Genomic DNA, 27,663 nt, shown 5'->3' with positions numbered 1-27,663 from the left:
TCCTCATGGCCCCTTCTTCTGGTTATTCCTTCCCACCAAGGATAACAGCTATTCTGACTTGAAACAGCATAGGTTTCTCTGGACTATTGTTATAACTCATATGAATGAAATCTTAAGAGGATAAACTCTTTTGTGTCTGGCTTCTTTTCCTCAACATTATGTTGGAAGTTTCATCCATATTATTATGTAGTTGTAGATAATTTATCCCCATTGCTGTGTAACATTCCATTGTGTGAATATATCACAACTTATTTTTCCATTTTTTGCACATTTACGTAGTTTTCAGGTTTGAGTTATTTCCCATAAAACTGTTACGAACATTCTAGCAGGTATCTTTCGGTGGCCATGTGGATGCATTTCTGTTGGGTGTACACTTAGAATCAGAATTGCTGGGTCATAGGAAATCACACGTTTAGCTGTAATAAAGACTAACAACCAAGTTTCCAAAGTGGTTGTACCAATTTGCTTTCTCCATCACGACTGTGAGAGTTCAGGTTGCTCCATATCTTCAGCAACACTAAGCAACATTAGTCTTTTTTCATTTTAGCCATTCTGGTGGGTACGTAATGCTACTGCATTGGGGTGTTACATTTCATTTCTCTCATGACTAATGAAGCTCATCATGGGTTGACTGGCCATTTGGACATTCTCTTTTGTGTAGAGTCTGTTAAAGTCATTTTCTAACAGATTGTCTGCTCTTTACTATTCGTAGGAGGTTTTAACATATTCTGCATATAAGTCTTTGTCAGATAAATACACTGCAAATATCTTCTCCAAGTTCGGGGCTTGTCCTTTCACTTTCTTAATGGTTGGTGTCTTTTAATGAACAAGATAATGGATAATGTAGTCCAATTATCAACTTTTCCCTTTATGATTCATGCTTTTTGCATCCTGTTTAAGAAATTTTGCTCACTCCAAGGTCATGAAAGATCTATTTCTTCCAAAAGCTTTAGTGTTTTATTAGTCTTCACATTTCAATCTGTCACCTACTAGAACATCCATCTAGTAGGCATTAAGAGTAATTTTTTTGTATAGAGTTTGGTCCTTTTGATTTAAGTAATAAAATTTGAATAAGCAATATAGCATACATTACAGTTATCTAAAAATACAAAAAAAGTCTAGAGTAAAAGTAATTCACCCTCCCATCCCACCTCCTTGTCACCACATTTCTCTCTACATGGCAACCCATGTTACCAATTTATTGGGTATAATTCTGGGGACTTTCTATGCATACACACACATTCTTTTTCTTTCAAAAAAGGAATATACTATGCACCCTATTCTGCACTCTGCTTTTTACCATTAACAGTGTATTAGAGATAGCTCCAGATCATTACATACACAGTTGCCTCAATCTTTCTAATAGCCGTGAAGTATTTTATATGGATACATCTAATTCCCTGCTGATGGACATTAGCATTATTTCCATCCTGTTGCTACTGTAAACACTGTACTGGGTATTCTTGTATACGTGACATTTCCTACACATGAGCCAGTATATACACAGAATAAACTTGCAGAAGTGCTATACTGCTACTGCCTTGTATATATGTTGTGCCAATTTAACTTCCATGACAAGATACAAGAGAGCTGCTTTCATTGTATCTTCCCAGAATATAATGTATTATCAAGTTTATTTTGCTTATTTAATTGGTAAATTTACACTATGCTTTTATTTTCATTTTTTATGATAAACGATATTTCACATTTTTCAAATACTTACTAGTCTCCTTTATTTTTCTCATTTTCTTCCTGTGAATTCTTTTTTTCCACTGTCCATTTTTTAAAAGATTGATTTATAGGAGCTCTAGATATATTCTGCCTTATTATTAGTATATTTAACACTTTGTGACATATATAAAGATGTGTATACATGTATGTGTATGTACCTTTAGTTTTTAGTTTGCCTTTTGTATTTGTGACTCTGCTACATTTATGGGACTGAATTTATCTGTTTTTTAAAATGTTTTTTATATTTTGTGCTACACTTAGAAATGTTTTCCCCACTATGAAACCATAAAACAATTCTTTTACGTCTTCTGCTAAAGCATTCTTAATTTCATTTTTAATATTTAAATATTTAATCATTTGAATTAACTTTGGTATAAATACTAAGGTAGGCACCAACATATTTTTCTTAGACAGCCACCCAGTGGTGACTGTGGTTGTAGAGAAGTCAATGGTCAGCACAATCTTTCTCCCTCACAGGTCTCCTGATTGCATTTGAGTTGCGGGGGGGGGGTCATCTGGACAGCTAAATGATTATTTCTTTATCTGTGAAGGGCTATAACTTTACCAGGCTATATTTCAGTGTTGATCACTGTGCATCCATCTTTTTTCTGGTACACAGTGTGCCCTTTCAAGCCATAAATTCCAGTGTTTCTCCAGTGCTTTGTCATGACTTCCCACAAATATGGCAAGCGTGTACGTGTTTCTTTTCTTTGGTCCTGCTTCCTCTGCTGCTCTCTAGTGTCAAACAGGATACGGGGAAGCTCTGACCACCAACCCAAGCTCCCTATCCCAGTTCTTCAAAAGTGTTCATTTCACCACTCAGCATGTCCCACCTCAGTGGAAAACTGACATCTCACAGCTCCATCTGAGATCTACAGTCGCATGTCTCTTTGTGTTGTATCTAAATCCCTGTTTCATCACTTTCTTTACATACTGTGGTTCTAGCAGAAGATCTCTAGTTTTATCTGAGAAAATGTTTGTTTCTGTTTCTTTTTTGTTTTGAAGTGACTTCGAAAAGAAGTCGGAATTCTGACCCAGCTCTTTGTATTTGAACGAGACTGCTGCAACTTCTCGTCTCTAACTTGGAGCCTTGCACTTAATAGTGACACCATAAATGTTCACTGAATGCTCTCTGATCACACAAAATCTACTCTATGAAGAAGAGGTACATTCCTAAAGATTCTGGCATTCGTCGAAAACTCAGCAGTCAAACTTCATTAAATTTTGTTTGAATACATGTGGTAAGAAATAGAACTTGCATTCTAAATAGCGACAAAAATTGTTTTCAACACAAATAAAATTAAGATGAAGATCACTTTCAATTCTCTTAAGAGAAGTATGCATATGGTTAAGCAGGCAAACCGAATAAGTCATTGTTATTAATGAAAAAAATGCACTGAAATGAGCAAAACGGTTTATTATATTAAGAAAATTGTGGTTAATAACAAATTTTAAAAATTGGATGTCGGTAAAATCCCAGAGCCCTAGAAAACTTCATGGAGACAACAAGGTGGCAGCCCAAAATACGCAAAACTTTCTCTAAGCAGATCAGGTATTTAAAAACTAGAAATGAAGTCCTACAGATGGTGAACGAGCACGCCTCAGAATCATGTTTCCTACGGTTCCCATGAACCTGATGCACCTAACAGCCTAATCAATACATGTAACTCGACTTAAAATGTAATGTAGGCCACGTCCCACAAACCAGCTCTCGTCCACCCAGTCAATGCCTCCACCGCCTACTCATCTGCCCAAGCCTGAAATCTGAGTACCGTCCTTCATACCTGCTCTCTCTGCCTTCTGCATCTGATCTGTCAAGTCCTGAGTGCCCACCTCATTCACCCATTAGAGCACACTTAGTGAGTAACTAAAACATGTTTGAAATTAAGTAAACTGAGTCTAAAGGGATGAGTACAATGTAAACAGTCCCTGCTTTTGTGGAATTTATCATAGAGCGAGGGAAACAGACAGTAACACACATAAATCTTAGACAAACTGACCCAAATGCTATGAAGAAAAATAACAGAGTACCGTGAGGAAGAATAAGTGATGGATGTTCCAGGGAGGACCCTCTAAAAAGCCCTTTTAGTTGAGACCTAAAAATGAGAAGCCAGTCATACAAACTACAGGAGGAAGAGTAGAGGGAACAGCGCATGAGAAGTTCCTACAATGGAAACTTGAGTTTGGGAATCTGAAAGACGTCAGTGGGCCTGGCTTGAAGTGATTAAAAGGGAGAGTGGTATGAAGAGAGATTTGAAAACCCACAAGTCAGACCCTGCTGGGCCTCATCTAGTAAGTGATTATTCATGACTACATACTTTATCCTAAGAAAACCAGTTGTTCTTCAGAAAACTACATGGTCAGATGTATATTGCTTTATTATGATATAAATCTATCTTCTCCCATGCTAAGAAAATCTTCAGTCAACTCTGCTTAATGTAAGTAGGGCTGAGTTCACATCTGGATGATCTGCTGGAAAACATCCCCAGACATAAAATGATCTATAATCTGAACCCCCTTGATGGAAGCAGGTCAGAGTTAGAGGGAACAAGGGACTATCCAAGTCAACCACTCTCTCACCATCTCACTTCCCAACCAACCCCCCAAAAAGAAAAAAGGTATAAAGTTTTAAAGGAGATAGTTTTTCTATACTTATTTGTATAGTCTCTATGCCCCATTTATTAAGTATTTTTCATGTATTTATCGTCTGTGAATCCTGAGTACCCAGCATATGTCCCAGCACACCACAGCTACCAAATGAAGACTGGGCATGAAATCTGCCCAAATATTTACTGTTAAAAGAATTTTAAATCCATAGATCCTCCACATATATTCTGAACGACTGAACACCTCAAGCTTTGACCCGAGTATAATAAAAAAAGTGTGAGTTTCTGGACATGCATGGCTTTCAAAACTGCACTTTAAAAAGGTCTGCTTTCCCCCCAGACCTTCAGTTTATATTATTTCTTTTCTACCCATACCATACCTTGTTGGGCTATATTTTAGGGGAGTTTGCTGCTATTGCATTACTAGTATGGTTTTGGTTCTAAGTAGGGAGGGTGGATAAACTCTGTACGGAGAAGGTATGCATGACATTGGCTCTTTGAATAATAGATGGTCACTTCTTGCCTGCACAAGCCACAAGACTCACAATATTTATTACTAAAACTTACTCTAAGTTTCTCAAAAGAAGCCATCCCATAAACCTAGTGTAGTGAAATAGATCTTAGACAAATGTAGCCAACAAGCTGAAAAGTTTTAGGTTACTGAGTTCCTGGATGGGGCCCCAGGAAGAGCCTCAGCACTGACCCAGGGACTCTTGCCAAGAGCCTGAGAGAAGTTTTTACACAGGCAGCTTTTCTGTACGTATTTACATAGTCTCCACACCCCATTAATCCAATTATTCCCTCCCTTGTTAGGAGATGGCATGGAGAAACACATAATTAGTGCAGCATCTTGTGTTCTCATTTCATCTGAGGAGATTTATGTTAGATTTAAATTCAGACCCACTTGCTTCTATTGCTCTGGCACTCAATTTAACCAAAAAATAAACTCAGCTATCACATTCCTTTTATGATTTTATTAAAGTAATACATCTGAAGCCATAAGAAACATTTCCTGGTGTTTAACTCCTTTATTATTTTCATTTAAGAAGAGTATTTTATCTTTTCTTGATGGAGAAGTGATGTTCAAATTCTCTTTGTAAACCAGTGTGAATGGTTTAAGTCCATGAGCTTATTAAGTAAGAATGTACTTTAAATTTAAAAAGTGAAAAATAAAAAGCTGGTGAGTAGATTTATATTTATGAGGTTGCAGCTAGACTGAATATTTAATCCACATTTTTTTGTGAGTACCCACTGTGCCCCCTTTGCATTTCAAGACTTGTGGGGTGTAGTCAAAGGCAAGTCCCTGATGGTTACAGAGACGACATCACAGCTAGAAGAGAAGACTAACACAGATAAAACTAATTAAGACAACCATGCACGGCTGTGTAACTAGGCAGTGGGTTTGTGGCATGGGCTCCAGGTCCTATAGGGATTCAGAAAGAAAAGAGAGAGAAAGAGAAGTCAAAAAGAGTGTGAGCTGTGTTAGAGCTCTACTCCATGGGGGATTGGGGACTTGGTTGGGTATGAAAGGAAAGGTACCATTCGGTTAAGCAGAACAGGAGGTTAGGGCATTCCAGCTCTTGAGCAACTGCGTGAGCAAAGGGAAAAGGACGGGAAGGCTCGTGCTCATAAGGACTGTGAAACACCCTCCAATTCTGGTTTGGGGAGGAAGAAGGGTTGGGGTGGGCAATAAGCCGGGCCAGAGGGATGGCCGTGTGGAGGGTCTCATGTAGGAATTATAAAGATAGACACCAGGAGAGGAGACTGAATATGCTAAGTGCAAAGAACCTCCAAATGTCAAACATTTGAAGAAGTTACTTAGGAATAAATAAATCCACACCCCATTTCTCCATCTGACATTCTTAACTCTCCTTAGCCTGTTACTTTCTTCCATACACCTATTACTATCTGACATACTATATATTTACTTGATAATTTGTCTAGCATCTGTCTCTGCCCAGGTGGGCTGTGAGCGCCATAAGGACCAGTACTTCACTGCTTTATTCCCAGGGTCTGAAAAAGCACTTGAGTAGTAGCATTCAATAAACATTTGTCGACTAAATTAACACCAAATTAACACAATCTACTTTAGACCAACCACACTCACTGCATTTAGAAAGGACTAAAAATAAAAATCAGTGACATAAAATTAAATTTTAGGACTCACAATCAGAATCTCATAGCCACCTTATCCCTAGTAAGGCTCTTCAGAGGCAGCTGTGGTCAGGGCAGGTGATGTGAATGTCTATATTAATGAAATGACTTATAAGGCCACTGGAAGTTTTTCCCAGGGCTAATCCCTTAGCAAATAAGGACCTATCAGCTGTCACACAAATTGCTATAAGACAGTATCTTTTATCTTAATATCAGGATAAGGAAAAAACAAATAATACTCTAACAGAAGTCCACACTAGAATCAATAAAACCAGAAAATCAAGCTCTCCCCAATCCTGACCTCCATGTTAAAAAGAGATTATACTGACATTATGGTGCTATTAGGTGCTTACTTCTTCCACGCATGCATTCATTTGAAATTAATTTTCTTACGACTCTTTCCATGTTCAAGGAAAATGATCTCAGTATTTATAAGAAAATACTCCCTGGTTGGTAACCTTAGGAAATAGGCCTAGTTCAATTTCATTAGTCAGGGGTTATGATACTCATTTGCCAACATGCATGTTTCATTTTTTTGAACATAGCAATAGCTTCTAAACTTTGCAAATTTATTGAAAAAAATAGTGAGGTATATTTGCTTTAAAGGTGGAAAACAAATTGAGATAACTTTGTAACTACCATGAAATGTATTAAAAAGTTCAGTGTCTTATTTCTCTTTTAAATACCCAACTCGTACATTTTAATGTTTTTGCCTAAAACTTCAAAATGCAGGCTATTTTCTAGGACTGTTAACATCACTAATTGAAGCCAGACTTGTATGCTATTATAGCTTTCTAACCAGCAAATTATTTTTATGCTCAGTTAATCTTTTCCAACAGTGGGAGTAAACACTTTCTTACATACACATTCAGGAGCACGAAAATTTAGCACAGCAGTACCAGTTAGTCCAGTATGATTTTTGATAGTATTTTTCACTGAAGCAGAAATCGCTTAAATAAATGTTAGTCATCTGCTCATTTCGCCTGGCTGTATGTCATGTGATTCTAGAACCTCTGAAGAATTCTCTCCTTGATAAAAATTTACAAATAAAAGTAGAGCACAAAAAAATGCCAGTTTTTACTAAATAAATAAAGTGCAGGCAAAAACTGTCTCTTTCTCACCCATATTCACTGTTGTCTCCATATATCAATTACATCAGGCCAAAGTGTTCGTTGTGTTTGTTGGAAGGTGGGTGAGACGTTGCATGTGTAAAGGAGACTAGGCACTGACCTTGCAGATCCTCATGACAAGGAACTAAGTAATGGCTAACAGGGTGCAGGAGTCTCTATTTTAAACACGTTCTCAGATGATTTTAAGACAAACGGTTCTAATAGTCCATACTTTGAAAAACAGAGCTCTATCTCTTTTACCTAGAAGGCCTAGAAAATGACTCTTTTTCCTTCAAATAAGCTTGAACCCAAGCCTCAGTTACAGCAGCTGCCACACTGCTGGGATGGCAGATTTTCTCATCTGAATGTTTTTATTTCCCAGGCAGAACGGTTGCTTCGTAAATAATAAATGTTTAAGTTGCTTCTGCTTTAGCAAAAAATACTATGATAAAACATACTGGACTAACCGATATTGTTATTCAACAAAATAATAAGTAAGTTAAAGAATTATTTCCCTCTGAAACGCAATGGATTGAAACCTTTGCTTTCAAGATGACTCTATTAAGTTCAAATACTGTTTCCCAAATTGCCCAAAGCATTTTTTAAATCTGATCTCGCCTGGTCCCTTTTCAGGGTACTTGACAAAGATAGTGTAGCAAACAGCTCCAGCTTTGCCAGTACGGATGCCCAGGTCCAGTTCCCATCTCTGCTGCTTAACTGTCTATGAATCTGTGTAAGTTTTTAAACTTATGCCTTGGTTTCTTCAACTGTAAAATGGGTATAATGACTGTTCCTATTTCTTAAGAGCTGTACGAGAATTGAATAAGGTAGTAAAGTAAATCACTTAGCTCATTGTTGGGCATATGAATCATCAAAATTCAACTCTTTATACATATTGCTTCTTAGAAACATGTTCCAATCCACTAAATCAAAGTCTTCCTACCTCATATGAGTCTTACTCTACTGATGTTTTAATTTGTAGCAAATATTGACTACTTCTTCCAAGCTGGACCTATAAAGGCAACCAATGTTGGGCATTTATGCAAAACTGAACATACCCTGTCATGGACATATGGACACAACTGGAGTTAATGTCTATATCTAAATAACCCTTAGGAGACCTTCCATTCCCCATGACCTAGAATCTTGTGATTTGACAAGCTTATTGTGCCACCATAGGAAGAGACATTATGTGACTCTATGAATTCAGTACAGTGCTAAACAAAGGAATAATCATGGAATTCTCTCTATATGAATGCTTTTTTTAATTAAATGAAGCTAATGAGGGTTTCTGTCAAAGCTCCTTCCACTCAAAAGGAGGTAGCATTCCTGGTGCAAGCTAGTAAGCCTTGAGGGCAGCCCTGCTAGCAAGGAACGGCTCAAGGCTAGCCACATTTGCTTAGAAGGGAGTAGATTCAAACAGGCATCACATATAGAGGAGATGCAACATTCAGCAACAAGTAAGAAGACACAAAAGGAAAAAGGGAAGCCAGAAGACAAGAATGAATAAAAAACTAGATGAAGCTTCTCAAATCTCAAACTTCATTTCAAGTAACAGAAAAGAAATTAAGCATTCCAAAGGCAAAAGAAGAGTAGAACAAGAGAATAAATACTGTACTGTATTAATCACAACAAGGAGCACTTTCGTCTTGGCCAAAATATATTCTTAAATCAACTTCAGAATGTGGCTGCATTTTCAAGCTTAGCAGCATGAAACCCACATGACTGTAATTAATGTAATAAATCATGCTGTGGAATTTTCTACAGAATCTGACAGTGCTCACTGATATACTGCTTATTAGAGACTAGAGATTTCTCCTCCAGCTTTTTATTATGCTGCCAGAGACACTGAATCAAGAGTACCTTGTGATACGTCTGAAATATCTGCTGCTGGTATAATACGTAAAATATACAGGGAGCTGCTGCTCTCAGACTTTGATACAGGACACATCATATACTATTTCCAAAAGGAACTTGTTTTTTCATTCGCACTTTTCTGGACTGAAGGCAGGAGGCGAAGATACATGGATTTATTATAGATGCGACATTTACATTTTCCACGGTTCCAGTCATGAAGTCACAGCTTTACAGAACATGGTTCCCCTTTTCAGTTTATTCCGTGATGACTCATATACAGTACACAGCGTAGAATACTGTTAAATAGGCATTATTTCATCAACCTATACATGTTCTTTCACTGCTTTCAACATCTGACTCTTAAGTAAAATTTTACTGAATACTGAATCATTTTCAAAAGTACAAATTAGTCCTTGCACAGTTCAGGAATTCAGCCATGACTATATTTCACCTCAGTGAGTTTACACACCCTTCAATATGCTCAGTATGTATGTGTATGTGTGTGTGTGTGTGTGTGTGTGTGTGTGTGTATAAAACTTCTAATTTAGAAATATCAAGTTTAAAACCAGATGGTTTAAAGGGTAACTAGTCACACGAGGAAAAGATTACTTTGTGCACACTTCCCCTAATAAAAATAATTTTATTCATTTTATCATAAAAGTAACACATTTAATATACAACCTTTCCCCAGAAAATAAAGGTATAAAGAAGAGAGCAAAACTGCCCATAAATCCATCCTCCAAAGATAGCCACTGGATACACGTTGGTATATATCTTTCCAACTTAAAATTTTAATTAAAAATATTACTCTTTAATTACCAAGAGTCCAGTCCACTTCGTCTTAACCATACATTTCACTTTTCTTAGGTGATTTAATTTTTCTGGAAATATTGCTTTGTTTTATGTTCAAGAGGAAACCTGTTAACATAGTAATGTCTGGATAAGTTACTATTCTTGACATACTCCTTTTGATCATCTGAAATGATATATTTCAAGACTTGAATAAGAGTTTGGATTGGATTTATTATCCACTGATGACACAGAAATTCCTTTCTTAGCTATCAGGAATCCCCTATGTCCACTCTTGCCTCCTTTCAAACTGTTCTCCACACAGCACCCTAAATAAGTTTCCTTAAAAGAAAGCAAAGGAAATGAAAGTTATCTCTTATTTTTCTTTATAGAAATTTCAGTATTTGCATAATGCTTCAACCTTCAACAAAATATATGTGGTACTTTGACATGGTAGACATTGTTTTAGGCATGTCTGTATACGTCTCCTCAACTGTTAAACACTTTAATTTTCATTCCCTCCTTGTGGAGACAATTAGACAGTAAAAGCAGATGGAGACTGGGACTAGAAAAGGAAGAGTAAAAGTGGAATTTTTGGCCAAGTTTTGGAGGAATGAAAAAGCCGAGGCAAAGATGGTCCAGGTCCTAAAAGAGGCCTTTCAAGTGCTAAGAGGGCAGGTGCTGAAATGTGCAACAGAAGCATCACCATAGCAAGTGAGCCTCGTGTTTATTAACAGCATGAACTTGGGAACCAGACTGCCTAGGTCAGCATCTTAGCTCTCCTAACCTCTTACTGTGTGACCTTGGGCAAGTTGAACCTTTCTTTGACTTACTTTATTCATCTGCAAAATGGAGCTAATTACAGTCCTAACTTTACAGAGTTGTGAGAACTGTGTTACCATAACTAATTAGTGAGATAATAAGCACTCTATAAGTACTGGCTATTATAATTGCTATTTTTTATGCAGTAATAAGAGAACTAACAGCATATGACTCTGCTTACTGAAGAGGATTTTGGAAGTAAAATTATCATCCCTGCTTGTTAATAGTTCATCAGTATGTCAGTCAGAACGGAGTATTTGAAAAACACTTTTCATGAGTTTGCTAAAATTTTTTGGTTTCAATGACTGAAAACAAACTCAAGCACAATACATGAGGTAACTTGATGAATTTAAGAGATGAAATGCTATAATACAATAGAAATAGTTGTAACAAACTGCTCATTAGAAATCATTTCTTCCTTTAAATTTACATTCAAGGAGGGGAGGGTATAGCTCAGTGGTAGAGCACATGCTTAGCATGCACAAGGTCTTGGGTTCAATCCCCAGTACCTCCATTAAAAAATAATAATAAATTCACATTCAATTTATAGGACTGCATACTTTAATTAGTAAAGATCAAAATGTGAAGGCATCTTTTTCTAAAAATGCATAATACAGTAAAAAACACAAAGGAATTATTCATCAACTTGAAACAAAAGATGTATGGCACATAAAGCAAAGGAAAACAGATAACATATAAAAATGGAAATGTACAAAACTCTAATAAATTACCTCCTTCTTTCCTAAGTTAGGCTATTAATATTCATTAAATTCCATCCAAGAAGTAATAACCTAATGGAGAGAAGGATGGTAACTTCTCTAATTGGGTCAGTGGATAATAACAAAATATATTTTTGAAAAGTTCATTATAAAATAAAAATTAAAGTATTTTTCTGTATGGATTGGCTTTCTATTACATGTTTATAAGTATAGGCAAAACAGGAAAATAAAGTTTTTTTCTTAGCAATGAGATGGTTACTGTCCATTACATAAAATAATTTAGCAGCAGTTAATTTTAACAGTATGAAGGTGTTAAAAAGCTAGTGACCTGTAACATAAATCTTAATACACTCTAGAGACTAAAAATATTATATAAAATATAATTTCAGGTATTATTTTTAAGGAACATATACTTACAGTCATTAACCCAAACCCTGGAGTCAAATTAACAGAAATAGCACATTCTAGGATTACAAAGATTCTTTATTTTTCTTGCTGAATGGAGTTAGGGGTGAAAAATCAAGTAACACTTGAGTTATTTAAAAAAATTTCTCAGGGGAGTGGTATCAGCAAGGTGGCCAAGTAAGACACCCCTCACTTGCATCCCCCCCAACAATGATCCGGCACCCATTCACGTACAAAAGTGCCTTTGCAGGACCAGATCAGAGACTGTGAAACCCTGATGCAGCTGAAGACTGAGGACAGCTGTTCTGAGAAGGCAGGCCTGCACCTAGGTGGCCGACTCACTGACCATGGTGCTGGATACAGATTCAGAAACACCTCCGTTCTCTAGGGACTCAGCTACAGCCCCACCAGGCTTTGGTTCTGTCACTAGCGCTATACACCAAGGGACCCAGGAATCACGCCCACCCACGCATCAGGAAGTGGGCACACAGACTTTGGTTCAGGCTGTGGACCCGGAAGTGCCTTGGCTGTGGTGGGGAGCCCCAGAAGTAAGCCCACCAAATTCAGTCAGGCAGGAGATTCTAAAAGGCCCTGTAACTGAGCTCCAGCCTGTCCTAGCCAGTCACAAATGGGCTGACACAGGGACCTCTCAGGAGACAATCCTGTCTATACCCCTGAAAATTCGGAAAGGGCCCTATATTTGGCTCTAGCCTCCTCACACCTTGGGGGCCCAAAAACACAGCGGGATACATTCCTGTCCATATACCTGAGATCCTAAAAGGGCCCTCTACTTAGACCAAATTTTGCTAAGGAAATTGAACCCAACATGTTGGGAGAACGGAAGCCTCTAATGTGGGTGCTGGTGTCTGAGACTTGTCTCTGGGAGACTGCTCATCAGTCACCAATTCTCCACATCCTCTCTGTAAAAGGAATCTTGCTTATCAATACCTACTTCTCACTCAGGAAAAGACCTAGGGGAAGCAAACCTATTTGCAGAACTGCAAAAGAAGCCAACACCAGATTCTTGTCCTATGTTCTCAAATGTGGACAACAATTATATTAGGCATCAGAAGAAAAGCAGCAGCATAAAAGAGAAGGATGAAGAAAAAGGAACAGAAAAACTGAAGGAAAAGATAATTCAAAGACAGAAATTTTTTAAATGCTTCAAATTAAAATTCTGAAAGAAATCTGATAAGATTACTGTAACTATAATCCTTGCAGAAGGAACGAGTACTAAAGGAAAACTTCTAAAAATCATGTTAGAGGAAAGGAATTTTCAGCAATTTAAAGACTCAAAATTACTTCCCACCTATCCATTCTTGGGAATTTATTTGATGAACTCCAGGAAAATAAGAAGAAAGTAAAGGGAAAACAAGAAATCTAGGGAACCGTGGATACATCCCAGGGGAAACCTTAGAGTGGGAGGGTTTCCTGAGGCTTAGGTTAAAGCAACTAGTCCAAATTGCAACAGGAAGACTGAAGGCCTAAAACTGTACTCTTGGAGGGACCACACAGATATGATAAGAACACACTGCTCTCTTGTCAAGAAATGCTACTCAAAATTTTAGGAAAATACACACACATTCAAAACCCCCAAACTAGAATAACACCATATTTCACTGATAGTGAGATGCACTTCTTCACATTTTAACATCTCTGAAATTTATCTCACAATTCATGGGGATTATAGTTTTAACTGGTAGCATGTTTTTTCTTTCTCTGTGGGACATAAAATAATGGTACATGTTACAATCAATGATATTTCAGATGCAATGAAACACAATAATAATAATAATAATGCTGAGACATACTTATTGAGGACTTACTCTCTGTACCAGGAATTGTTCCAAACCTTTTACATGGATTAAGTCATTTATCTACACAACCCTTGGGAACCCTCTCCTTTCCTTGTCCCAGAGGTCATGAAATTCATCAGGATGGAAAGAAATTCAATCTTAGAACACTAATAGCTATGCACAATATTTTCACTGTTCAAAAATTATATATGGTGTTACTGGTTTTGAACGTTCACAGTCAATCTACAGAAAGAGCAGGAAAGACTTAGTTATGGCCAGAGAGGAAAAGGAAAATACCGACAACCCTGTGAAGTGAAGAAGATGGTAAGAAGGGAGGGGAAAACAGTAGAAGGCAGGGTAAGGACACTACTGTCTTCACCCTGAGGTTGAGAAAGCATATTTATTTCCTCTTTCATTATCTTTAATTTTTCTGTTGGTTACTTGTATATTTTAACAGCATAACAATCAAATATTGGGAGGGTCATGAAAATAAGTTAAATCCTCATCATTCATAACAAGGAACCTGCAGATATTTTCTGAAGTTCATAAATCAAGAGAAAAACCAAGAAACAGTATAAACAGTTTGTTCAGAATTCTGGAAGGAATGAAAATAGAAAGGCTCAAAAGAAGTTTCCTTTGAAGAGTGGGATTATGAGGTGATGAGAGCTGAGGTGAAACTGTTATTGTTCAGCAAAATTGATTGCCACATACATGTATAACCTTGATAAAAATAAAAAGCAATGAAAAAGGCAGTAAAATTACTGTTTTTATCTGAGAAAGCAATCCTATAGTTTCAAGGCGGTATTGAAGAATCAGCCTGATATGTGTATCACAACTGAAGTCAATAAACCAACTAAGATGCATCAATCATTAAGTCAGATTTACAGTTCTGATCACTGTTCTCATCTAAAATACAGCTTAAAATCACCTTGCAGCCACAGAAGCATAATTCATCATTTTTCTATGTTATATAAATTCTTCTTCTGGGTCTAATACACCCTTGAGAACACAAGCCATTAGTTACATAATGAGATCTAGATTGAAATAGAAGTTACTGCCGAGCCTAAACTACAGTGCATCACCTGTACTTGACCCATCCCTGCTGTGACCCAAGATGGTCAGGCAGCTGGATGTGTGAGGAGTGGGAGTGTGCTGCTTCTCTGAGGAAGACAGAAACAGGGATGACATCTGAAGTGAGGATTGCAGTACTCTGACACTGACTTGTCTGCCCAGAGGTTGTACATTATTTCACCTCCTCAGACCAAAAGGAATGAATATATAGGCTAGAAAATCAAGGTCAATGACTCTTCAATTCTGAACTGGCTCCTGGCTTCCCATAAGTCTTTGCCAAATCCAAATTCAATGAAAGAAAATTATCATTTTCTTCTTGCTGAGGATTACAGCAACTTGTTATTCTGCTGTATTTAGATACATTTTGCATATCTGGAAGTCTCAATTATATGTAAATAAACTTTAAATACAATAAAAAAAGTTTACTTCATTGGAATAATAGGAAAATGCCTTTATTTTAAAGAAATAAAAAGTCAGCTGGGAAGATTTGCTTGTGAAATATTGAGACAAATGGTATTTAAAAGGGAAGAGCAAGCACTGGGAAAAAGCTCATAAAACTGGTAACTTCCCAGAAAATTTTGCATTTGTACAAAACGCAATTAGCTTGATTTTCTATTTTTGCCTTTCAGAATACTAATAAACAATTATTTTTAATTCTTAAAGATAGATCACTAGTTGTCTGCAAAAATAAGCAATATTACAATTTTAATTTAACTAGGCTCATGTTATTTTTAGGTATGTAGAAATTGTCTCAAATAAATTATGATGTGGAACAGGATGCCTGCAGCCTTTTCACTTTTAATTTCCAGCGAAGAAAGACCTGCCTTTCATTTATCATAGTTCATTTTACCGCTTTTAGCCATATATCATCCTAGTCTCCATAAATATGTTATCTAAAGGCAGCCAATTTAGTCTTACAAAGTCTCTCACAGTTTAATAGCATCTTAGTTCAGGAAATATTTTAAACAGTTTTTTTAAAAAACTGAGGATGTTTTGAGAGGTCAAGAGTTGAGGTGTCTCTCTCCCACTAGAGCGTAGGCAGTATGAGAACAAGAGCCATGTTTGTGCCTTGTTCATTACTGTGTCTGCAGTACCCAACCCGAACTTGGCAATTTGAAGGCTCCCACTGGATTATCTGTTGAATAAATGGTCATGGCATGCTTCAGAACTCTTAACTGCTATTTTACCCTACACACAGAGAATTATGACTTTATTGTAGATATTTGGGTCCTGAAGACCTTCTGGTGTTGCCTAACTCAGGGCTGTGCCTTTGGACAGAGAATACAAGCACGGCAATAGAGATCCTAAGAGGCCAAACACTCAGAAGTTACCAAGGTCTGTACTTGCTAATTCCCAAAACATCTTCCTCTGTCTTCTTCTCTCTAATGCCTTTATTGCTGCCTCATTTGAGCACTTACTGCCATCTCCCATCTGGATTATTGCAATTATTTTTCCTGTAAAACAGTTCCACTTCCCCACTGCTATCAGTGTGATCTTCTAAGATAATGAACTGTGGCCCTTTGCTCCCTGCATACATTTTGACATCACATGCAAAGACTTTCACTCCCCACATGGACATATTTCAGCAGAAACTCCCTTAGGGAAGGGAGAGAAGGATTAGTGTGAGGAGAAGCTGTCTCTACCCCTCACCATCGTATGGGTTGTTTATACAGTTTGCAGAGCAAGAGAGCACACACTATAGGGCATACTGTATCTATCAATGGTCACTCATCAAGGGGATATCGTTTATTTTAACTCAAAATATAAACCTAGTGACAAAAAGAAAAGTATCTTATTTTTCATGCAAGTTTGAGGCCTCTCCAATGGGGAAGTACAGATGCACAAAGGATGGAATTCTCTCACACAGGAAGAGTGTTCAAAGTCACTGGGCGGCCAGAGGGAATAACAATGTGTCCTCTAATGTGGATCCTTCATTTCCTACATCACTGCTTCTCAAGCTTCAGTGTGCAAGCAAATCACCTGGAGAGCTTGCTAAAATGAAAATGCTGATTCTGTGCATCTGGGGTGAGGTCTGAGATTCTACAATTCTAATAAGCTCCTAAGTGATACTGGTCTATGGATGACATTTTAGTAGATGAATACATGTAGCTGCATAAAATCAGAATTTACTTGACTACTCAAAGAGTACCGAGCACAATCTAATAATGGCAGCAATGATGATGATAATGAAAATATTAATAACGGTAGAAACTATTTATTGAATGTTTATCATATGTCATGTACTCTCTTGAGTGCTTCCCCTAATAATTTGCATTTGGTCCTCAAACAATCCTGTGAGACAGACATCAGTATCACTTTACAAATAAGGAAACTGAGTCTCAGAGAAATGAAGTTACTTAGCTAAGGTCACAAGGCCAGCAGGAGGCAGGACTGGGAATCAACTTCGGCACGTCTGATTCCAGACTCCCCAGTGGCCAGGCTCTACCGTCTCAATGCCCAATGCTGCCTGCCATATCAACCTTCAGATGAGCACCCATTTATGATAAGGAGGGAAACGATGGTACAAAATGAGACTAAATTTTTACTTTGCCTGTCTTATCTTTCAGAATTTACATCTCAGGTCTTCCTGCAGGAAGGTACAGGAAAGGGTGTGGCTAAAAAAACAAATTTAGTCTTGATCCATCTTGTAAGAAGAGGCATATATTTCTTGTGGAAAAGGGAAATACATAAAATAATACAGGCATATATTTGTATATATACATATGCATATATAAACACACAAGCATATGCTTGTTCATACATATTTCTATCTCTTACACTAGAACATTGTTCTTGCATATCCTGTCTTTGAATGACATATAAACAACTCTTACCTGCCCACATAAAGAAAACTAAATGCTCAAAAACCCAACAACAACAACAAACCCACTCAACACAAACAGCAGTAGGTATCTCGGGTGTGCTACCCCTTTCAAGATTAGAAGCCAGAATGTCCTTGGAAGGATACTCCCACCTGGCCCCCACACTCAGCTGCGCGGTCTGTGTAGGACTGGTCTCAATGCTGTTTGTATGGTGAGAGCTTGATGCTTCAAAGACTGATTCGGGGCTTAGTGGGAAGGCTCGGACACAGGCTCTACCTACTGCTAGACCTGAATCTCAGCAACACTTGGCAACCACCTTGGGGACCATGCAAGGATCAAGTTATCTGCAGGTGAAGTTAACACAGAGAAAGCTAAGGTGAGAAATGGCAAGAAAGAAACTATAGACATCATTTGAATCCTGGATAAAAGCTTAAATGAAGATTTGTCTTTGGACTATAAAGAAATTAATTCTCTTTTAAAATTTAACTCAGATTTCTGACAAGAAACACCACTGTTTACGTGTGCCAACACAGATCAAATAACTAGAATATATAACTTAATTTTTATAAGCTCATCAAACTCAATTTTACATGTGTAGGTTTCAAAAAAGGTATCCTATTAAATGCTTTAGACTGCATCCCTCTTTTTCTCTGAATGCATTTTATTTTGTATAAAATATAATCAATTAGTAAAAACTTAGAAGAAAAAAGATACTGAAAAAGATACAGAAACAGAACTGAAAATCCAGAAATAGACCCAGTTACACACAAAAATGTGGTACATATATCAAAGTCAATGGAGAATGAGAATCAGTCAAAAAATGATTCTGGAATACTTGACTATCTGCAAAAATAATAAAGTGAGGTTCCCCCCTCAAATATAGTCTGATTGTAGAGTTAAAGGTAAAAAAAGAAAGAAGCCAGAAGGGGAGAAGAGAAGATAACCAAAAAGGAATCAGAGGAGAATATAGATAAATATTCACCTGATTCAAGACAGAGAAAGGAATTCCTAAGCAAAATACCAAAAGCAGAAAAGATGACAACTAACTACACAGATAGACAGGCAGAGGTTGAATGAACAGCCTTCATAAAAACTAAGAAAACGCATTCCTCAAAAAATCCCATCAACAAAATTAATTATACCAAAATTATTTCAATGTCAAAGTGGGAAATGTATTCCCAATATAGGTGGATATGTATTTCCAATATACATGACAAACTATTGAGTTAATATTTCAAATATATAAACAGCACATGAGTCTATTAGAAAAAGATGTATATTTTCAAGAGAAAAATATATATTACAAAATCTGGTAAGCAAAAGTTGATTGCTTGCTACAATAAAACTTCTAGGAAGAGAGCTGATTAATAAAACAGGTCCTTGCACAAAATCATAAAGGAAGCTTGTGTGTATGTGTATATATTTAAGAAATATACACATAAAAATCCAAATCACGATGCAATAAAAATTTAAATTTATAACAAATGCCCCAGATTTACGTAAAAACCTCTAAAATTAATGGAATTGAAACCACTGGGAGATAGTCAATAATTCTTCTATTAATATATACCCTCTTAACTCATTACTGTTTGCTAAGATTTACGTTGAGCAGTATGATAGGGTTGATGTGAAAATTAATCATTTTATCCATACCTTGTTAACATTTTATAACTTTTGAGTTTAGTTCTGAACAGAAATAAGAATGATTTCCTACTAGGGAGACAGAATTTAAATCGCACCAGTAAAACTAAACAAAATGGAACAATTTCTCTTTGTTTCTGGTTGACTCAGCAGTCATTTGTCAAATTATTTATTTTAAAAATGTTATTCAAAGACATGTAGTATTTCTACAATGATTTGATAAAGACTTAAGGTTACACAACATCCATTTTAAAAGCACCCAATTTTAGGGGGAAATGTATAGCTTAAGTGGTAGAGGACATGCTCAGCACACAACAGGTCCCAGGTTCAATCCCTAGTACCTCCCCCAAGCGGAAATCAGTGAAGAAACCTAATTATCTCCCCCTCAGAAAACAAACAAGTAAAAGTACTCAATTTTGCAAATATGCTTTAAACTATTAACTGCTTAAGGTTCATCTGTACATATGCATTCCTGTACATTTGAACATGCTGGATTCTCAATTTAAAAAAAAACCTATCTTTAAAATTAAGATAATCTACTATAAATAAATAAGCACAAATAAATAAAAATAAATAAAGCCTAGTTTGGGCTTTCTGGAACAAAGTTAAATTATAAGTTAACTGTGTATCACTTACAAAAGAAAACTCTCAATCAGATTTTTATTTGTCCCACTGATGCTTCCAGTCCAAATAGTGTTTCTCTAAAGCTAATAATATCTTACAATATAATGTCCTTCCATAGAACAATGAATCAAACCATCAGGATCATTCCTTAGGAAATTCCCATAACCAGTTAGTTCTTCGTACTGTTTTTCTTGAAGTTCCAACTTCAAGCCAAACCAATCCTCCTTGAGAGAGTAAGGCCAAATCACAGTTCATGACTGTATTTGTGATATGTTATCCTCAGCCATGCTGTTTTTTACATCTATCTTACGAAGCACAATCTCACTGACAGACGACAAAATCCTTAGAGAATATAATCTACACAACAATAAATAGATAAAAGTGATTTCTTTTTCACACAGGCTAGATTTCTTTTCCAAAATAATTTTTTAGAGTAAGATTTTCATATTTGGTTTAATAAAGAGCCTCAATGCCTCATTTACTACACATATACTAGTGGATAAACATCCACTAGGCAGATGCAAGAAAATCCAAGGATAGGCAAGGAAAGATATACAATACAAAGCGCAGTCTTACTAAGCTATACACTGGACCACTTTGCAAATTACATTTCTGAATTCTACCCTCAAATATAAATTAAGTGAGAATACAACAAACTCTGTCAGGCTAAGTCTTCTACGTTACCAAAAAAGGGGGAAGTATACAAATAAATAAACTAGATTTACAACTATTTAAGTGAAAAGGTACTACGTACATCCTATATGTATCAAAAGTCAGATTTCTCAGTACAAAGACTTTCACCAGCCTAACAAAGATAACACCGTGTCTAATGATGTGAAGATTAGCCAAAGACCATGTTGTGGTTAAGTGACTGTAGTAAAACTAGAAAGGAAGGAAGGGAAAGAGAGACAGTCCAGGGAATAAGATAAAATATTTACAAATCATATATTTAATAAAAGACATACAACCAGAATATATAAAGGACTCATAACTCACCATCAAAAGACAACATAATTAGAAAATGGGCAAAGGATCTGAATGGACTTTACTCAAAAGAAGACATACAAATGGCCAATAAGCACATTTAAAAAAAAATAGTCATTAGGGTGATGAAAATCAAAACTATGACAAGATACAACTTCACACACCCAACAGGGTAATTTTTTTTTTTTTTTTTTTACAGAAAATAACAAGTGTCAGTCAGCATGTGGGGAAATAGGAATCTTCTTAAATTGCTGGTGAAGTTGTAAAATGGTAAAACTACTTTGGAAAACAGTTTGGCAGCTCCTCAGAAAGTTAAACATAGAGTTACCATATGACCCAGCACTTCCACTTCTAGGTAGTTGCCCAAGTGAAATGAAAATATACATCCATACAAAAACTTGTACACAATTGTTATTAGCAGCATTATTTACCATAGCCCAAAAATGTTAACAACCTAAACGTCCATCAACTCATGAAAGGAAAAACAAACTATGGTATATGCATACAGTGAAATAATATTTGGCAATAAAAAGGAAAAAAAATGCTGATAGATGCTACAACATAGATTAACCTTAAAAAATTATGCTAAGTTCAAGAAAGCCATCACAAAAGGCCATATTACTATGATTCAATTTACATGAAATATGCAGAATATGCAAATCCATAGAGACAGAAAGTAGATTAGTGGTTGACAGGGGCTGGGAGGAGGTAAAGAGTGATTGCTAACAGGTATGGGGTTTCTTTCTGGGGTGATGAAAATGTTTTGAAATAAGACAGTCATGATGATTACATAACTCTGTGAATATACCAAAAAACAGTGAATTGCATACTTTATATGAACTAATTTTATGGTACATGAATTATAGCTCAATAAAGCTGGCATTTCAAGAAGAAAGAAAAACAAACTGAAAAGCATAATTTTGAATCAGGATATGAGTATCTTCATTGTATAGTTTATTAATAATACCATGACTGTCAGGAAAATCATAAATTGAAGATTTCCTTTGGGAATCTTAAGGCTGACACTAAAATTGGGAAAGCATGTTTGCAAAAGCAACTTAATTTCAAGAAATTCCAGGGTAAAAGCACAGGTTCCTCAGGCTTCTAGGAAGCTTTTCCCAAAATACAAGTTTATGAGAGGGATTAAAATGAAACCAAAATGTGCCACAAATTTCTGCTTTCTGTATAATACTCTGCATGTCTGGTTAGGCCTTCCAAGTTTCTACTTCTGGCCTATTAGATGTGAATCATGAACCCAAAAGTATGACACTCAAATCTCTTTATATAATAATAGCCCAGATTAAATAAATACTGAATGTTAGAATTACAGAACATTAGAATGTTAGAATTACAAATGGGGCCTCATGTAATTATTTCCATCTCCTCTAAATCCATTACAGTTAGGTCCGTGTATTCCAGAAATGCAAGTTACCTGATTCTTTTACATTTTGAGAGAAAAGATAAAATACTTCTTTCAGATATATTTGTTGCTTTTTACAAAAAAACTTGTTTTAAACTGCCACACCAGCTAAAATGAAGTGCTAAATTGGTTCAAATAAATAATACTGAAAAAGCATGACATCTATTGTCATTATATACCTAACCCAGCATCATTTCAGCTTCAAAACGGCAACCAAATACCCTGATACTGATAGGAGAGTGTTAATTTTTTTTTCAGAAATAATTTTACTATATGAAAATTCAGCTTAAAGATCAGATACAAACCTTAAACCTAGCCATTCAATATCAACAGCACAATCCTACAGCTGTCTTAGCCCTGAGGTACATCAACTGGACAGATGGCCTTAATTCAGGTAAATTTCCTTTACAGTATCACCTAGATGTAATATATTTCATTATTTCCATCTTTCTGAGAATAATAAAGGCCAGAATTCTAGCAAATTGAGCCAACAGTTCTATGAGTGCTGACGGCGCAGAATCCTCTGATGTATGTGAATGAGGGACTCTGTCACCTCATGTGCCATACCTGGTATGCACTGTGCTGTGGCCTCAGTGGTTATGGTTGGAGCGACTGGGGGCTGCTGCTGACTGGAGCTCACTTCTGGCTCTGTGTTAACTGAGGGAGAAAGGGCTACCTCACAGGAGGAGACCTGGCTGGGCAGATGGGACAGGAACTCTTCAGAAGCAACTTGCTCATCCTGTCCAGGTAGCTGCAGGGCAGACAAAGGGATGCTGATCTGTTTGTTAGGATGGGATGTGCTCACAGGCAACTGCATGGCCACCTGCTGGCTGGTGCCATGGGCACCAGTGGGTCCTCTGTTGGGTGAAGCCAGAGATACCCTGGCAGTCTTCTGGACGACTGGTCTGGACATCACACAGGGGGACACACCATGCGGGTCCAGCTCTGTGCTGATGACAGATGTTACATGGGGAATCAGCTTAGCAGAGCCTATACAGGAGGGACCTGCATGAGTCTGAGGCTTGGGTTTTGCCATCTGTGTCAACGACAGGGCTGGTCCATCTACCCCTCCGGTCAGCTCTGCATTTGCCACAATATAATAATCTTCGGGAATCTCTTGTTTGATTTTCTTAATGATGACATCATTGCTGCATTCGTCAATCATCTGAGACTGGGAGCTTGAATGGAGAGAAGATGGGACTATTCCAGGCCTTTTTCGAGCAATGCTTTGGGGCCTCTGGGTTTGGGGCTCAAAGTCACTATCCTCATCTGTAACAGAAGATTCACAAACCATGTCAAACAGGGTATTTTCATCTTCATATTCTTCAACAGCTTCATCCAGCTCAGATGGTTCACTGCAATAAGAGAAGTCACAAGAGTCTCTGGTCCGATTACAGTCTAGCTTCGTTTTCACTGGTCTCCCAGGGTACCTTTCAACAGGGCTAGTTTGTGTCTCAGAGGGCACTCCAATTATACTGGGACTATCAGAGTTAAAACTTCTGTTATCCTGGAAACAGACCCTTTCTTGGGAGCCAGCTCTGCAAGTAGCTGTCAGTGGCCAGTGATAAGCATGGCCGGCACTGCAGCCCCACATTGCTGTCAGGTTCCCATGGGAACCTTCTGAAAGCAAATGTTTCAGGTTTGGAATGAGGCTGCAAATGGTCCCATGGCTGTGGGCCCAGCTGACCAATTTGGATAGATTCTCAGATGAGGTATGAAGGCAATCCTCCATGTTACAGGATCAGCAGTGTCTTTCCTAAAGGGAAATAATCAAAATAAGAAGCCATTATTACCCAAGATACTTCCATATCTCAATCACTTCTACTTCCTTGAACTATGATCATGTGGCATAAAAAAGAAATGTACTTAAAAACTGTATCTAGTTAATATCACTGCATATGGGCAGGGATTAGAAGAGAATACAGGAAAAAAAGTAAAGACAGTTTATATTTTATGACTATGGGATTTGAGAAAATTTTTGTTTACTTCCTTTATTGTTATAATAGTGTCTACATAAGAAAAAAAAAAAGAGGTGAGATTTCTTTATAGTACATTTTACTTCCAAAGTCACAAAGAGAGAGGTTCAGTCAGCCCCGTAACAATCAAATGTGCATATTATTTGTTTTAACCAAGAGGATGAACTTCCAACTTCACCCTCTGCCATCATAAACTTCATTACTAGAGGCTGAGCCAACAAAGGTTTAAATCCATTCTAGGATGGACATTAAAGAAAGGAAGTCAATCCATTGTTGGGCATCAGAAAACAAATGACACTCCTGGGAGTCTAAGGAGAGAATGAGGGGCTAAATTTGGGAAGTAGGGAAGAAAAGTCTTTAAAAGGAAGAACAGATCAGGAGGAGAGCCACTTAGCGGCTCCCCACACAGGCAGGCTGAAGATCAGAAGCAAGGATGGGTAGACTAGGAGCCAGTACTTTAACCAAATCGTACGAACAGGCTTCCTACCTCCTTGCTGTCTAAAATTCCCAAAATATTGCCTTTTATCTCACATTTTAGAGGTTAAACATGTATTTGGTGTATTTTACCATCTAAGGTTCCTATACATCAAAGGATAACCAACTACCAAATAGGAACGAATCATTCTTTATTGGGCAGAGGTCAAAAACAATCACTTGTTATGGGTTCTTGATTGGGACAATGTGAGGACAACATGATGGGCAGAAAAAGTGAAAAAGGATATGCAGTCCATGTATGATTAAAAAGGTCCAGTAAGGCTCTGCCAAAAGGGAGATCCTGGAAAGAACTGGGGAGGGATGAATAAGGATCCTGACATGTGATTTAGTCTTCCCTGCTCATCTGCAGCTGTGAGTGACAAAAGGTGCCTTGCTTGTCTCCATGGCACCGCGTCAGCAGAGTTAGGTAAACTCAAATCCTTTAACATGTTATGAGGCCTCTGCGATGTGGCCATGACCATAGTCAACCTCCCAAGCCTCATTTTCTACTGGTGTGGCCTCTTCCCATATTTCTTGGGGTCTCCTCCTCTGTAAACAGTTCCTTACCCCTACTAGGTCTCTAAATAAACTCACTCTTTGGCTTGATAGGGAGCCTTCCCCTTTTTTTCACCTGGAAAACCCCTTCAAGACTGACCTCAGATCACCTAATGTTGAAGACTTCCCAGATACTCTTTCAGCCTCAGAGATTTTTGATTCCCTTCCTGTACCTCCATCATCTCAAGGAACTTTGCCTTGCTGTACTGTTAACACTGACATTCTTATCTATCTCTCAGACCTCACTGAGGATTACCTGAGGATAGAGACTATAATTTTTCATCCATCAATGAGGACCTACTTGGGGATACAGAAATTAATAAGACATGGTTTTACTCTTGAGATCTTATAATCTACCACTGGTGCTGAATAAATGAATGAAGAGTGAATGAATGAATATATATATATATGTATTAGCAGCACTATCAACACTAAGGCCCTCAGATAAAAAACATGAAAATTCCTCCTATGACTTTTATTGTAATCGTTCAAGGGATTAGAGGATTTTCTCCTCAATAGTGTAACCAAAACACAGCTGTCTTGTGTATGTAGGAGAGTAATACATGAGTAACCAGATTTTATGAAGCAGCACAATAAATCAAAAGAACAGTGACTGGTGTGGGAGTCAGGAACTTCAAACTTTTGTCCTGGAACTGATGTGTGTGGCCTCAGACAAGTCACTAATCATCTTTAAGCCTAAAATGACAGAGCTATATGATCTTTATGTTTCCTGACTTCATACTCTAGAAATTCAGGGACTTATTTCATTTATATTCCTTTCATATGATTTTAAAGTAGAAATGCAGATAAAAGAGAACTTTTTTTTTTTTAATGTTTTGGTTTCTAAGCTTTCTTAACATATCTGTTTAATTGGTGTGGCATAGGCTGCTTTTTGCCTACCGACGGTCCATTCTTTCTTATTCATTACAGAGTCCCAATCTGTTGGGGCAGCAACACACTCACCCAAAACATCTCTCTTAGCTTCCTTTGAAATGGGAAATCTCATATGACACAGTTCTGGCAAATAATATGTAAATGGAAATCACTGCACAGGGCTTCTGCAAAAGCCCTTTGAAACTCAGACTTGTCAGTTTTTGCCTTTTTCCTTTTGTCCTTCTTTTCTTCCTGCCTGGAACAAGAACATGATGGCTGGACCTTCAGAGGCCATCTTGGGAGCATGAAATCAGGACATAAGGATAGCCAGAGGAGCCTGGTGACATCGTGGAGCCAGTGTATCAGCCCTGAACTGCCCAGGATTCCTTGTTACATAAGGGAAAGATAAACCCCTGATCTTGCTTAAGCCACTGTTGTTAGAGTATTTGATTTCATATAGCTGAACTCAACTACTAACTGGTACACAAAAAATAATACATTCATCTCTGGTTTTTGAACTCTTGGAGTAGAATCCTTCATTTTTTCTGCACTATACTCCAGTACAATTATTTCTCTGATTAGATTCTACAAATAAATTTTTGGGAGGTCTATAATTCTGTCATAATGCTTATAACTGTTCTCATTTTTATCATCATAAAAATGCAATTAATATAAACATATTATGAATCATCTAAATCTTATACCTAAGTATTGCCTTGTAACTTTAGTGCCCCTTTGCTTTTGTATCTATACTCACATTAGTGCCCATAATCATCTAAAGTGTTATCACTCAACTTCCAATTTGTCAGGAAACCTGTTCATGCTGTTTTCTTTTTAACAGATATGAATATAAAACTACTCTTTTGCATTGATAATATTCAAATGAAAGGCATTGTGATCTGATATCATGAAAATGGCATATGTGATGGTGTAGCAATATACCTCTTTGTCATAGCCTAATGAGAAAATTAAAAGGAGTTGAAACAAATGATATACACTCATAGAAAGGAGATCATATACGCTATGGCACAATATTTGAATGAAGACACTGTAGCAGTTCAAATTGTAAAAACATGGCAGAATTAAAAAAAACCCCACAAAACTGTGTAAGCCTGCAGAACTCAAAAGTACTTATTGTCCAGGCAAAAAAGCTACTATACAGTAGTAAAATACTACCTTTGCTGAAGACCCCAGAGCCACAAAAAATTTTTAATTAAAATAAATAAAGGACAAAA

General features: G+C 37.1%; 1 protein-coding gene across 3 annotated transcripts in view; it reads right to left on the bottom strand.

Annotated features, from left to right (window-relative positions):
* KIAA1958 (KIAA1958 ortholog) overlaps positions 1 to 27,663 on the bottom strand; it is a 120,592-nt gene that overhangs the window by 42,306 nt on the left and 50,623 nt on the right. For all 3 annotated transcript variants that reach the window (XM_032478207.1, XM_032478206.1, XM_032478205.1), the window contains exon 2: positions 23,118 to 24,306. In XM_032478207.1, the coding sequence (XP_032334098.1) occupies positions 23,118 to 24,282 (1,165 nt within the window). In that variant the 5' untranslated portion in view covers positions 24,283 to 24,306. The remainder of the gene's footprint in view (positions 1 to 23,117; positions 24,307 to 27,663) is intronic.

The sequence above is a fragment of the Camelus ferus genome, chromosome 4 (assembly GCF_009834535.1).
Source record: "Camelus ferus isolate YT-003-E chromosome 4, BCGSAC_Cfer_1.0, whole genome shotgun sequence".
Lineage (NCBI taxonomy): Eukaryota > Metazoa > Chordata > Mammalia > Artiodactyla > Camelidae > Camelus > Camelus ferus.
This window is presented reverse-complemented; position numbering and strand designations above follow the sequence as displayed.